At 35.8% G+C, this 15,330-nt stretch overlaps 1 protein-coding gene across 8 annotated transcripts in view; it reads left to right on the top strand.

The window, feature by feature from the left end:
- Window positions 1-15,330, top strand: part of LOC125673605 (nuclear speckle splicing regulatory protein 1-like) — a 96,082-nt gene that overhangs the window by 53,846 nt on the left and 26,906 nt on the right. For all 8 annotated transcript variants that reach the window (XM_056159876.1, XM_056159877.1, XM_056159883.1 and 5 more), the window contains exons 10-11: window positions 5,185-5,265; window positions 11,865-11,951. In XM_056159876.1, the coding sequence (XP_056015851.1) occupies window positions 5,185-5,265; window positions 11,865-11,951 (168 nt within the window). The remainder of the gene's footprint in view (window positions 1-5,184; window positions 5,266-11,864; window positions 11,952-15,330) is intronic.

Below are 15,330 nucleotides of genomic sequence, written 5' to 3'. Positions count from 1 at the left end.
TTCACTTTCCCTCAGGGTTTCAGTATTTTCGCTGGACCCTGTAGGTTTTAACCTGAATTTCTTCAGTATTTGCCCTCATGTATTTGCTAGGCATAATGCAGACACCTACATGATACATATTTTTTTTCATTACCCACTCTGCTACTCTCGTAATGTATAATAAAATATTCGATTCATTTCTAACACATGTATGCAATCCCTTACCTTATCTTTAAAGAGACACTACAGCTCATTTTCCACAATTTGATAAAGTGTTTTTTTAAAACATGTATTGATAAAATGATAAAATTCATATCGATACTGACAATTTTGAACAATTGGGATGCACCAATTTACTCTCAACTGCGCTTTGAAGATCGTTCGGAATTCAAAGGTTTCTTCATTCTGACTCGGACTTTTGAATGCTTATTTACATCACGTGGTTTTGAATGACAGCAAAGGTGTTGTGTAGGAAATTATTTAAATTCCCCTTCAAGGGGGTCCACACTCATTTTTCAAGTATAAGAGTATTCCCTGCTCCTTAAAATAAGTAATTATATAAATCATTATTTCAACAGAAACCCTTCCATGTTCCCATTGACCGATGTTTTTACAACTAACACGTGTCATGTTCAGATAAAAATAGCACTTACTTTTAAAAGTAGTGTCTTCGCAGCTAGTCTCGATGGCAGATTTGGGGTGGGTGGGGGGAGGGGGGGGCAGGATCCCCCCTCCCTTTTTACGCCACAGATTGTGCATGAAAATCCAAATTTTTTCACCAAAATGGCCGATTACTGTGGCTAATCTTTGACTTTCACACCCCCTTCGGAAATCCTAGATCCGCCACTGAGTTACATGGGTTTCTCTGAGCTCTTTGTTTTCCAACGGTCATACTGATCCCAAGGTAAATTTTAATTCACGTATGAGTTTTATCTCATTCTATTTTTACCTCTTTTCTCACAGAATCTGTCAAAATTCTAGATTTATTAACTACACTTTCTCTCACTGGACGACATGCTGCACTGTTTACTGTCTATGCGCATGCGTCTGAAGACTGAAAGGAGGAGACTCGATATTTTTTTTGTACAGGCCATCAAAAAGTATTAATGTTTACGTTAAAACGATAATTTTTAACTTTAGATAAGTGTTATTTTCGCAAAGTTCATACTTTCAACAATGCAACAAAAATTGAGAAAGCGCTAGGAAAATTGTCATTTCATGATTTTTGCGCAAAATGAGCTGTAGTGTCTGTTTAAATAAATTTCAGTAAATAAATTTAAGTGCGAAACTGTTCCATGCTACCGTGAAACTTATATTTTGCTTTTTAAACATAAACCAACAATTCTTAATTGTAATTTCTTTTCTTCTTTAAAAAGGGTATTGACATCCCAATATTTAGTGGGAAGTTCCTAGGTATCATCCGCTAGTGACAGTCTAGTGGCAAATCCAGACATGCATTGGAAGAATGCTGATGTGGAGGACACAGGGACACCTGATCCAAGAACCGTGGCATTTCATTCGGGGTGACAACCTGGCGTTCAGTTGGTATGACTCTTTGAGGTTGAATATAGGGTTAAATCAGTATAAAGTTGATTAACATTCAAATAAATCCAGATAATACATTCAGAAATGGAATCATGGCATTATGGTACACTGATATGTGTGTACCATTTTACTGTTTGGTTTTTTGTTGTTGTTTTTTTTTTTTGTTGTTGTTGTTGTTGTTGTTGCATAACTACAAAAAGAGACAAATCAATTTCTAATTAGTTTCTAATTATAAGGTATGACATGTTTTAAGGTATGGTGGCCAATACTGATTTTATTTGCAATTTTGCAATTTTCTTTCATATATGGGACCCTATTACGGTATTCGGAGAACTGCAGATTTTATGAAGCTGTCTTTGACAGAAGATTTGGTTTTCTCCATTTGTGTTGCCACCGACCATTATACTGAGATGGTCATATCCAGGGGGAAGGGTTGCCATATACTTCCCAAGGAAGTTTGCAGCCTCTCACTAAAGAGGAACTGTACAGGTATTGATTGTTTTTAAAACCGATATTGTGGCAGTGATTTCCAGTTTAAAAAGAATAATAAAATGCATAGTAAAAAGATTACCTTTAACAAAATTAATCTGGTTGTGAATCTAACTCATTTATTAAATGTGTACAACAATTACCTCTGATAAAATTTCATAAGTAATTAAATGCATACTTTTCAGAGAACCTTGATTATCGAAAACATTTACAGAGCCAATTGAGTATTCAAAAGCTTTGACAATACATTAGTATTTAGGACTAAGTATTAAGAAATACTTTTTTTCTTCAGATTTTGGTGCATTATCTTATGCATGCCTGCTGTGAAGTTCCAGTCGATAGACAGATATTGGTCAACGCATGCCCCTGTCGGAACAACTCATCAAGAATTATGTCTAGAAATAGGTTTCAAGAGGTTGAATATAAGAACATTTTTGTTAAATATGATTCAAGTACATTTAAATCTAGTGATTGAAAGTAAGTACTTGAATATTCGTATATGTTGAACTTCGAGAGGAAAAATGGTTAGTACTTTTTGATAACATTTGATAAGGTGTTGTTGCTGAGCAACCAAATATAATTCAATAAAAAAATTAATTAATTTAGATTAACAATAATTGAAAAATATTTGTTTTAATGTTGCAATACTTATTCTATTTAATGGAACATAATGGCAAAACGTCATATTATTAGAAAATGATGGACAAATATATAAAGTGCGAATTTTCCATTTGGTGACCTTAATTCTCTTCATCATATCTTTTGTTAAAAACATTTTAAAATGATTAAGATCTATTTAAAAATTATATTTTTAAAATAATGTGACATTTACTAATCATCATGGAATGTAATTATGTTTAAATTGTGTCGAATGGATGCAGAAAGGCAAATTATGGTCAAAATTGTACTATAAGTGTTGTTACTTAGCAACCAAAAATATTTGTTTGTCAATAAATTTGATTAGTTTGATTGTGTTGTTTTTGTAGTATTTTAAAAGGCACATTAGCTCATACATTTAGAATTTCCTATTTTTGACTCTAATCTAGTGAGAGGGGTCGTAATATATATATATTTCAGAGAGAAAAGATTGCAAAAATGTGCACTTAGATGACCTTTGACCCCGTAGACCTCTTTGACGTTATGGGATACATTGACAACTTTTATACGAAATTGTTTCCTGTCCAATTCCTAACAAAATTATATGTCATATGCCTACCCCAAATCGTGATCCATGCAGATTAAAAATACTGTCATTTAGTCTTTAAATACCTCTAAAATATGCCGGTAGAGAAAGGGTTAAACTAACTTGACGTTAATTCCACTTTTGGTAACCGTACTTATACTCCAACTACTCTTTCAAAAGATGAAATTAATTGCCCAACTATCTATCTTGTATTACTTATAGATTTTATGAGAGTGATCAATGTTCGTTATCTTTCACCTTACATACATTAATTTGGGCTGCATTTGATCCAAATTCATACTGTTAACCTTTGATAACTATTCCTCTTTTCTCTTTAATGCTAAATAATTTACTTGATTTGTGTTTTACATAAAGTTATCTAATAACTATGCATTACAAAAATGCATTGTAATATAGACATTTCCTACTTCACGTAACAATTCCGTTTTCGCCTTAGGGAGAAAAATAATTATCTCAAAACTTGCAAATTCTAATTAAACTGTTCTGTTATGAAGTTCGGGGTGCAACAAAGGTTATTTTTTTCCTCATGACGTGTACGTCGCATTACCTTCAATCATTATTACATATTTGGTCTTACAAAAAAGCACATCCATTGAACATAGTGCGAAAATAACCATAGGGGAAAATAAATCATGGAAATGCTATAGAAATCATTACGCTACACGAGATTAACACTTTCTAAATGTTTGTACATCCCCTATTACTCATATTTTTGAGAATCGTGTTGATAATCAATACGATTCTTAATTTACTTACTTTTGCCTGCAACCCTTCTAGAGCATAGACCGCCGACAAGAGATTGCCAGGCGTCTCTATCCTGGACCTTCTGTTCAATCTGTCTCTAGATATATTCCATTTTATTGGTGTCGGCATCGTCATGTTTGTCGGCCAGCCTCTGTTCTTTGCGTTGGAGATCCCAAGATAACGCTTGTCTTGTGATGTTTGACGCTGGATTACGGAGTGTGAGATCAATCCACCTAGAATATCTTCTTATACAGGGAGTGGGTTGGTTCCTTGTCACAGATCTTTGTTGCTGATGGTTTTCGGCCAGCGGATTTGGAGCATCCTTCTCAGACAAGAATTTATATTAAAAAATACGAGTCCACCGTTGTGTAAATGCAGCATCAACTTCAAAAACAGATTCCTACAGATTTAGTGACAGATTGAAGATCCATATCCAAAGAAATTTATTTTAAAACGTCTATGTGAAAAGAACAGATATTTTGCTGTGACCTTCAATGTGACATTTAAATATATCGACGACGTTTTATTTATTAATGATTATAATTTTCATTTATATGTCGATGCAAGGTGAAGATAACGAACAGTTATTTAATAGATCCCTGTGAACTCGAAATCAGAGACAGAACAGTGTCGTCCACTTCTGCTTCATACTTGGATATTTTATTGAAAATAGATATTAACGGTAAAGTAACAACTCAACATTATGATAAACGGCATGATTTCAGTTTCTCCATCGTTAACTTCCCACATTTATGTAGCAATATCCCATTATCACATACATATGGTGTTTATATCTCTCAACTCATTCGATACACAAGAGCTTATTAAATAGAGACAAGCTACTGACACACAATTTGATGGTACAGGGGTTTTAACAGCATTGTTTAAAGTCAACTGTTCGCAAATTATATTGTCGTTATAACAATCTAGTTTGCAAATGCACCCTATCATTGTGTCAAGTGCTGTTTGATTTGTTTCATATACATTGTTGTTAGGCCGTTCTAGGCACATTAATTTTGACTACGTATAACTCCGTTTACCTGGTCAAGATATAGGGCTCACTGCGGGTGTGACCGGTCGACCGGAGATGCATACTGCTTCGAGGCACATGATCCTACTTCTAGTATATCCAGGAATCTGTGTTTGCCCAACTCTCTATTTTATATTGCTTGTAGGAGTTATGAGATTGTTCACTGTCCGTTATTTTCACATTTCATTGACAGATAAGGCAACGGAAAGAAACCAACCTATGCCAGAAAGAAGACAACTAGCTTGTAGTGCAAAAAATGGCGAAAGCAACAAAGGTAAAAATTAATTTTATGAATTCATTTAGCATGTCACACTATATCATCGTTAACTTCGCATATTTGTTTAGCAATATTCCATTATCACCTGCATATGGTATATATATGTATATATCTTAACTGATTCGATACCCAACAGCTTGTTCTGCGTATGGTCAGTTTTCTTTTTTAATCGCTGGCTACTGACAAACATGTTGATGTTACATGAGTTTAAAGCAAACTCCCCGTCGAGGCCTCATTACGTCACCTATGTATAGACCTCTCCTATGTGACGCAGTACAATATACAGATTGATATATTGTGAGTCTGCGATTATCCCGCGGGCAAATAACACTAAAGAAGTAGTTCACAGTTAAAAGTTTGAAGATATTGATATTAAGAGCATTAATATAAAAGTATGGATTTTATTTTAAACACAAAATGATCAAAGGATCATCGAAAAGTAGGGATACTCTGTTCAAATTATTGTGTAAAGTTAATGAACTTGATGTTTACGTTCTTGTTTTGAAATCTTTACGTTTGACGTTATGTTTGTTCGTCATTCTACAGTGACGTCACACAGTATACGCTGCCGAAGAAATCGCTATCCCATAATGCTTAAGTGGAAGAGTTTGGTTTATAAGCAAACGAACTCTGGCGGAAGTTTCGAGTTTAACGGCAGTAATTCGTCAAATTATTTATGAATGGGAAAGGTATAAACTGCTGGAATAACTTATGCAAGAGCGATGATATAATACCAAATCCTGCCACAAAACACCTGTAAAAAAAAAACCCTCTAACTTAAAGAGTGACTTGAGTTTCTTCACAGTCAACGGTTTCTCGAAATTCTGCACCGGCCTGATTTTATCGGAGTCAGTTTGAATTACATCAGATGATCAAGATAGAGAATTTCACTTTGGAAAAAAGGAGATAAAATTGGATAAGAGAAATTCGTAGAAATTGAAATTTCTTAATGCACTGTTCATTTCACCCTCCTCCTAAGCTCACAGGGGATTTTAAAGTATATAAAAACAGATCGAAAAAATATTACGATGTTTTCCTACCATTTTGTCATGTGATTAACAAAATAATGATATTTTACGATAATGGACCTTTATTCATTACTGTATTTCAACTTTAAAAGGTAAGGTTTTTGTACGTTGGGTATACTTATATGCAAATACATGTAGCAAAACTGTACGGTAAAAATATCATTATAGTTTATAGAACCTACCGTTTAAATAGATTCCACGGAGAAGAAAGTCGATGATGAATGTAATTCAAATTTCCTAAAAGAAGAACATAACGCAGATAATTCTGATACACCAGATGATACAACCTATCATTGGGTCAAATGCGGTCTGACGTATTTCATACCGATTGTTAGACCGTTCTTGGCACACTGATTTTGACTACGGATAACTCCGTTTACCTGATGGGGATATAGGGCTCACCGCGGGTGTGACTGGTCGACAGGGAATGCTTACCCCTCCTAGACACCTGATCCCACCCCTCAGGTGTGTACATTTCGGATCGTTTCCGCACGGTTTATATGTATGTAATAATTTGTAATAATTATTTTCTTGTAATTCAACAGAAACCTCTTCCGTGGAGAAGCTATAGATAAACTGAAATATCTTGCCATGATGTGAAAACAACAAGACTGCAATTCATATTCAGTAATTATCTTGTTCATTTAATACTGGGGTCCTTCTGTCCAGGTGTCCACCGGAGATGGATGATAACTAATTTTCCACATCACTGATCACGTGCACCCATGGCGGTTTATCGAGATAATTAACACTTTGAAATAGACTTTTCTAACTAAAACACCGTGTTAATTGGCGATTGATAATTTGGCATGTTAACAAAAATTTTAAGCAATAGGGAAAACATTCTGAGAAAAACACTGCGTTATAACCAAAATGGCGATGAATTGAGTGGCGATAATTCGAGAACTAACTGTATGTATATTTGGGGTTCGAATCCCACTCGCGCCGGTAAGTGAGAAAGTTTCCCAGTTTACTTTTGGACGTTTGGTGGTCTCTTACCAGGTACATTGTATCTGGGTTCTCGCTTCCAACAAAACAAATGGACGACACTAGATAACTGAAAAATTGTTGAGTGTGGCGGAAAACATCAATCAATCAATCATTGTTACTATGTATCGATACAAATCATTTTTGTAGAATTCCAATGTTTCTGCCATGCAAATCCATTATTACAAGTCCATTTTCTGATTATTGATTGAAGGAAAATCTTTGCTATACCACGTTTCAATGCAATATGAGATTCACAAATTGTGCGAAGTTGACTATATAAATACAATTCGCTACCGTGCAGCATATTGGGATAAAAATCAAAGATACAAGATTTATGATGCATAAATACAGATATACATTATCTATCAAATTACGTCCCAGAGAAACTGGAAAACCCTGGCAACTCACACAAATTCACCTCCAAGAATTTAGATGAGTTCACAATATGTGTATCACTATTTACAAACGTTAATAAGAAACTTAAATGTAAGTTGATGACATTTTTCGATGCAAACACACCCCTGTTGAACATACTTTTAGATATGATTGCAACGTAAAGTAATGTTATCTATTGCATAATGTAACATAGTTGAGCGAGTGATAATTTATCAAACGGACACATATCCTGTAATATAAGTATGTACTAAATCAGAGTGCTATGTCCATTCTGTTGTAATTCCCATGGACACGAATTGTATGCCTTTGTTAGCTGACTTGTTTTTATATTCTTACGAAGCAGAATTTATTCAAAAACTGATACGCGAAAAGAAAAAATCTCTTGCTGTGGCCTTCAATTCGACATTTAGATATATCGACGACGTTTTTATCTATTAACAATACATTTCATTCATATATCGATTCCAATTATCCCTGTGAGCTCTAAGTAAAAGACACCACAGAGTCGTCCACCGCTGCTTCATACTTAGATATTTTATTTAAAGTAGATAATAACGACAAACTAACAACTCAGCTTTATGACACACGGTATGATTTCAACTTCCCATTTTTATGTAGCAATAGTTCATTATGATCTGCGTATGACGTTTATATTTCTCAACTGATTAGATACACAATAGCTTGTGCTGCCAAAGGTGAGTTTTTGAATCGTTTATAAAAAGTGGTGAGTGCATAGTACCCGAAATAGCATTTCAACGGGCAAAGATTGATTGATTTAATATTGTTTAACGTCCCTCTCGAAAATATTTCACTCATATGGAGACATCACCACTGCCGGTGAAAGCTGTAAAAGTTAGGCCTATATTCGGCACTTATGGCCATTAAGGAGGGAGGTATCTTTATCGTGTCACTACTGCTGCGACACAGGACCTCGGTTTTTGCGGTCTCATTCGAAGGACCGCCTTATTTAGTCGCCTCTTACGACAAGAAAGGGAAAACGGGGGACCTATTCTAAACCGGATCCCCAAAGTGATGGGAGAAGGGACAAAAAGAATGAAGATAAAAAGTATGAGAAGTAGAGAAGTAGAGAATGGGCAGAGTTAAAGATTGAAGTAATTTGGGGAGAAAAAGAAAAATGTTCCAGCGCGCTAAAATACAGTTTCTGCAGAATCTGACAGATCGATTGTCTTTTTTTTACAAGAAATCTTCACAATATGCAACATAACCTTTTCATGGCCATCAATAATTACTCTCTATAAACTAAATGATACAAAACCGTAAAGCCAACACATTACTTCTACGTCATGGATCCCCTGTTAAATTCTATCAAAATATAGACTGAGCCATTAAAGGCAGGTTACGGTCAGGTTCACGACAATGATTTAAACGTAATCAAAAAGTAAAATCTAATAAACAAATGAAGGTAACGAAAAGTGAAAAATGTTATAAATCCTTAAAGAATTTTAAATTAAGAGGAGGAACATGGAACTCTATACATACCACAGGTGAGATCAGGTAACTTGAAGGAGAAAAAAGACTGTTGACCGGTCACACCATCAGTGAGACCAATATCTTGATATTTCTGGTAAACAGAGCAATCTGTACTAAAAATCAGTATGTAAAGGACAGTCCAACAATTGATATGAAACAAATCGCACAACGTTCGACCCAGTGACAGATCATATTTTCAAGCAAGTAGGACCACTGTGATGACTGTACATTTGCAAAACATTGACTTTAAATCAAACTGTTAAAATTTCGGTAGCATAGCCTTATTTGGCAGAAGCCTACAATTTGAACAAGAGGCCCATGGGCCACATCGCTCAGCTGGGTCACCTTGGCGCATATCTGAAGACTTTCCATATATATTTGCATGTAAAACCTTAGTCCCTATTATGGCCCCAACTACCCCTGGAGGCCACGATTTTTGCAAACCTGAATCTACACTACGTCAGAGAGCTTTCATGTAAATGTCAACTTCTTTGGCCCAATGTTTCTTGAGAAGAAGATTTTTAAAGATTTCCCCTATATTTGTATGCAAAACTTTGACACCCCCCCCCCTCACTTGTGGCCCATCCTACCTCCGGGGGCCATGATTTGAACAAACTTGAATCTGCACTATGTCATAAAGTTTTCTTGTAAATTTCAGCTTTTCTGACGCAGTGGTTATTGAGAAGATTTTCCCTACATATTTGTATGTAAAACTTTGATCCCCCTTGTGGTCCCATCCTGCCCGCGGGGACAATGATTTGAACAAAGTTGAATCTGCACTATGTCAGAAATTGTCATGTAAAAATCAGCTTTTCTGGCTCAGTGGTTCTTGAGAAGATTTCAAAAGATTTCTCCTATATATTTGTATCTAAAACTTTGATCCCCTATTATGGCCCCATCTAACCCCCAAGGACCATGATTTGAACAAACTTGAGTCTGCATTATGTCAGGAAGCTTTCATGTAAATTTCAGCTTCTCTGGCTTAGTTGTTCTTGAGAAAAAGATTTTTTAAAGTTGTTTCCTATATATTTGTATGTAAAACTGTGATCCCCCCTTTTGTACCATCCTACTCCCGGGGGCCATGATTTGAACAAAGTTGAATCTGCACTATGTCAGAAAGTTTTATGTAAAAATCAGCTTTTTTTCGTTCAGTGGTTCTTGAGAAGATGGTTTTTAAAGATTTTTCCTATATATTTGTATTTAAAACTTTGATCCCCTGTTGTGGCCCCATCCAACCCCCGGGGGCCATGATTTGAACAGACTTGAATCTGCATTTTGTCAGAAAAGTTTCATGTACATCTCAGCTTTTCTGGCTTATTAGTTCTTGAGAAGAAGATTTTTAAAGTTTTTCCCTATATATTTGTATGTAAAACTTTGATCCCCTATTGTGGCCCCATATAACCCCCGGGGACCATGATTTGAACAAATTTGAATCTGCATTATGTCAGGAAGCTTTCATGTAAATCTCAGATTTTCTGTCCTAGTTGTTCTTAAGAAAAAGATTTTTTAAAGTTGTTTCCTATATATTTGTATGTAAAACTGTGATCCCCCCTTTTGTTCCATCCTACTCCCGGGGGCCATGATTTGAACAAAGTTGAATCTGCACTATGTCAGAAATTTTTATGTAAAAATCATCTTTTCTGGCTCAGTGTTTTTGAGAATATTTTTCGTATATATTTGTATGTAAAACTTTCATCCCCTATTGTGGCCCCATCCAACCCCGGGGCACATGGTTTGAACAAACTTGAATCTGCATTATGTCAGGAAACTTTCATGTAAATCTCAGTTTTTCTGGCTTAGTGGTTCTTGAGAAGATTTGAAAAGTTTTTCCCTATATATTTGTATGTAAAACTTTGATCCCCTATTGTGGCCCCATTCAACCCCGGGGCACATGATTTGAACAAACTTGAATCTGCATTATGTCAGGAAACTTTCATGTAAATATCAGCTCTTCTGGCCCAGTGGTTCTTGAGAAGATTTTTAAATGACCCCACCCTATTTTTTCATTTTTGTGATTATCTCCCCTTTGAAAGGAACAGCCCTTCATTTGAACAAACTTTTTAAGCCCTTCACCCAAGAATGCTTTTGGCCAAGTGTGGTTGAAATTGGCCCAGTAGTTCTGGAGAAGAAGTCGAAAATGTGAAAAGTTTACAGACGCACACACAGACGGACGACGGACAAAATGTGATCAGAAAAGTTCACTTGAACCTTCGGTTCAGGTGAGTTAAAAATGAATCATAAGCAAAATATGCTCTCGCATCTTAAGTCACTTCAGAGACATGAACATCATAAGCAAGTACATGTATCTTATGGAGACAAATGTTAAGGGGTTCAGATTATTTACTTCCCTATGAATTGTCCAGAATTATTTTTTTATCCATGCATATAACTACGGTTGTTTTGAACATATTGATTTTCAAATCTCTCTGAAAGGTATGAATATTTCAACTGGTGAAGTATACGTTAATTTCGAATTTTCGACCCTAGCGTCGATTCAGCAATTTAATGTGGTACTCTATTGCCGATACTTTAATTGCGCAACTTCTCCTCTGTAATGTGATATGTCGGCACTTTATGATTGAGGTTCTTTTAAATATATAAAATTATTTGCTCGTTTCAATACACCAAAAATGCTTCATCGATACATATTTTAATTGTTTCTGACACCTACGGTTTATTTGTATTCCATAGAGAAAAGCAAAGATCTTCAAAGTGAGAAGGAAAGAGGAGTAAATAGTGATACCCCTAAAGATGACGTCGCAGACAAGAAAAATGCAGGTAAATGTAATAATTTTGTTTGAACTATACAATGTATTTAAAATGTAGGAAGGTAAATTCTTAATTATTTAGTTATCAATTAAATGTTGATGTTACTGATACTTGTATTGCATGACATGCAATGTCTAAAACACATAAAATTAAAGAGACAAGGGGTAGTATGTTCCGCGTTTGGTCATGCAGAAAATTAGATAATCTGCAAATATACCAAATGCAGCAATATTTCATTATCACCTGCGTATGGAGTTTATATTTCTCAACTGATTCGATACACAATAGCTTGTGCTGCCTAAGATAAGTTTTTGAATCGTTTATAAAATGTGGTGAGTGCACAGTACCCGAAATAGCTTTTGACGGGCAAAGTTTGATTGATTTAATATTGTTTAAAGTCCCTCTCGAGAATATTTAACTCATATGGAGACATCACCACTGCCGGTGAAGAGCTGACAAATGTAGGTCTATACTCGGCGCTTATGGCCATTGAGCATCTTTATCGAGCCACACCTACTGCGACACGGGACCTCGGTTTTTGCGGTCTCATTCGAAGGACCGCCCCATTTAGTCGCCTCATACGACAAACAATGGGAAACTGGGGACCTATTCTAAACCGGATCCCCACGGGCATTAAACATTTCAACCTTGATCAGAATACCAACAAAAGGTAAAGATTTGAAAAAAAATCCTTAAGGAAAATAAACGATCTTCAACCGAAAGTAATGGAAGAAGGGACAAAAAGAATAAAGATAAGAAGTAAGAGAAGTAGAGAATGGGCAGAGTTAAAGATTGAAGTAATTTGGGGAGAAAAAGAAAAATGTTCCAGCGCGCTAAAATACAGTTTCTGCAGAATCTGACAGATCGATTGTCTTTTTTACAAGAAATCTTCACAATATGCAACATAACCTTTTCATGGTCATCAATAATTACTCTCTATAAACTAAATGATACAAAAACGTAAAGCCAACACATTACTTCTACGTCATGGATCCCCTGTTAAATTCTATCAAAATATAGACTGAGCCATTAAAGGCAGGTTACGATCAGGTTCACGACAATGATTTAAACGTAATCAAAAAGTAAAATCTAATAAACAAATGAAGGTAACGAAAAGTGAAAAATGTTATAAATCCTTAAAGAATTTTAAATTGAGAGGAGGAACATGGAACTCTATACATACCACAGGTGAGATCAGGTAACTTGAAGGAGAAAAAAGACTGTTGACCGGTCACACCATCAGTGAGACCAATATCTTGATATTTCTGGAAAACAGAGCAATCTGTACTAAAAATCAGTATGTAAAGGACAGTCTAACAATTGATATGAAACAAATCGCACAACGTTCGACCCAGTGACAGATCATATTTGCAAGCAAGTAGGATCACTGTGATGACTGTACATTTGCAAAATATTGACTTTAAATCAGACTGTTAAAATTTCGGTAGCATAGCCTTATTTGGCAGAAGCCTAAAATTTGAACAAGAGGCCCATGGGCCACATCGCTCAGCTGGGTCACCTTGGCTCATATCTGAAGACTTTCCATATATATTTGCATGTAAAACCTTAGTCCCTATTATGGTCCTAACTACCCCTGGAGGCCACGATTTTTGCAAACCTGAATCTACACTACGTCATAGAGCTTTCATGTAAATGTCAACTTCTTTGGCCCAATGTTTCTTGAGAAGAAGATTTTTAAAGATTTTCCCTATATTTGTATGTAAAATTTTGACACCTCCCCCCCTCACTTGTGGCCCATCCTACCCCCGGGGGCCATGATTTGAAGAAACTTGAATCTGCACTATGTCAGAAAGTTTTCTTGTAAACTTCAGCTTTTCTGATTCAGTGGTTGTTGAGAAGAAGATTTTCCTTACATATTTGTATGTAAAACTTTGATCCCCCTTGTTGCCCCATCCTACCCCCGGGGGCCATGATTTGAACAAAGTTGAATCTGCACTATGTCAGAAAGTTTCATGTAAAAATCAGCTTTTCTGGCTCAGTGGTTCTTGAGAAGATTTCAAAAGATTTTTCCTTTATATTTGTATCTAAAACTTTGATCCCTTGTTCTGTCCCTATCCAACCCCGGGGGTCATGATTTGAACAAACTTGAATCTGCATTTTGCCAGAAAAGTTTCATGTAAATCTCAGCTTTTATGGCTCAGTGGTTCTTGAGAAGATTTTAAAAGTTTTTCTCTATATATTTGTATGTAAAACTTTGATCCCCTATTCTGGCCCCATCTAAACCCCGGGGACCATGATTTGAACAAACTTGAATCTGCATTATGTCAGGAAGCTTTCATGTAAATCTCAGCTTTTCTGGCTTAGTTGTTCTTGAGAAAAAGATTTTTAATTTTTTTCCTATATATTTCTATGTAAAACTTTGACCCCCCCCCCTTTTGTCCCATCCTACTCCCGATGGCCATGATTTGAACAAAGTTGAATCTGCACTATGTCAGAAATTGTCATGTAAAAATAAGCTTTTCTGGCTCAGTGGTTCTTGAGAAGAAGATTTCAAAAGATTTGTCCTATATATTTGTATGTAGAACTTTGATCCCCTATTGTGGCCCCATCCAACCCTTGGGGCCCATGGATTGAACAAACTTGAATCTGCATTATGCAAGAAGCTTTCATGTAAATTTCTGGCATAGTGGTTCTTGAGAAGAAGATTTTTAAAGATTTTCCTTACATATTTGTATGTAAAACTTTGATCCCCCTTGTTGCCCCATCCTACCCCTGGGGGCCATGATTTGAACAAAGTTGAATCTGCACTATGTCAGAAAGTTTCATGTAAAAATCAGCTTTTCTGGCTCAGTGGTTCTTGAGAAGATTTCAAAAGATTTTTCCTATATATTTGTATCTAAAACTTTGATACCCTATTGTGGCCCTATCCAACCCCGGGGGTCATGATTTGAACAAACTTGAATCTGCATTTTGTCAGAAAAGTTTCATGTAAATCTCAGCTTTTCTGGCTCAGTGGTTCTTGAGAAGATTTTAAAAGTTTTTCCCTATATATTTGTATGTAAAACTTTCATCCCCTATTGTGGCCCCATCTAAACCCCGGGGACCATGATTTGAACAAACTTTAATCTGCATTATGTCAGGAAGCTTTCATGTGAATCTCAGCTTTTGTGGCTTAGTTGTTCTTGAGAAAAAGATTTTTAATTTTTTTTCCCGATATATTTCTATGTAAAACTTTGATCCCCCCATTTGTTCCATCCTACTCCCGGGGGCCATGATTTGAACAAAGTTGAATCTGCACTATGTCAGAAATTGTCATGTAAAAATCAGCTTTTCTGGCTCAGTGGTTCTTGAGAAGATTTCAAAAGATTTTTCCTATATATTTGTATGTAGAACTTTGATCCCCTATTGTGGCCCCATCCAACCCCTG

This window comes from Ostrea edulis, chromosome 3 (genome assembly GCF_947568905.1).
Source record: "Ostrea edulis chromosome 3, xbOstEdul1.1, whole genome shotgun sequence".
In the NCBI taxonomy this organism is placed as follows: Eukaryota; Metazoa; Mollusca; class Bivalvia; order Ostreida; family Ostreidae; genus Ostrea; species Ostrea edulis.
The sequence above is the reverse complement of the archived record's forward strand: the minus strand, read 5'-3'. Positions and strand labels throughout refer to the sequence as shown.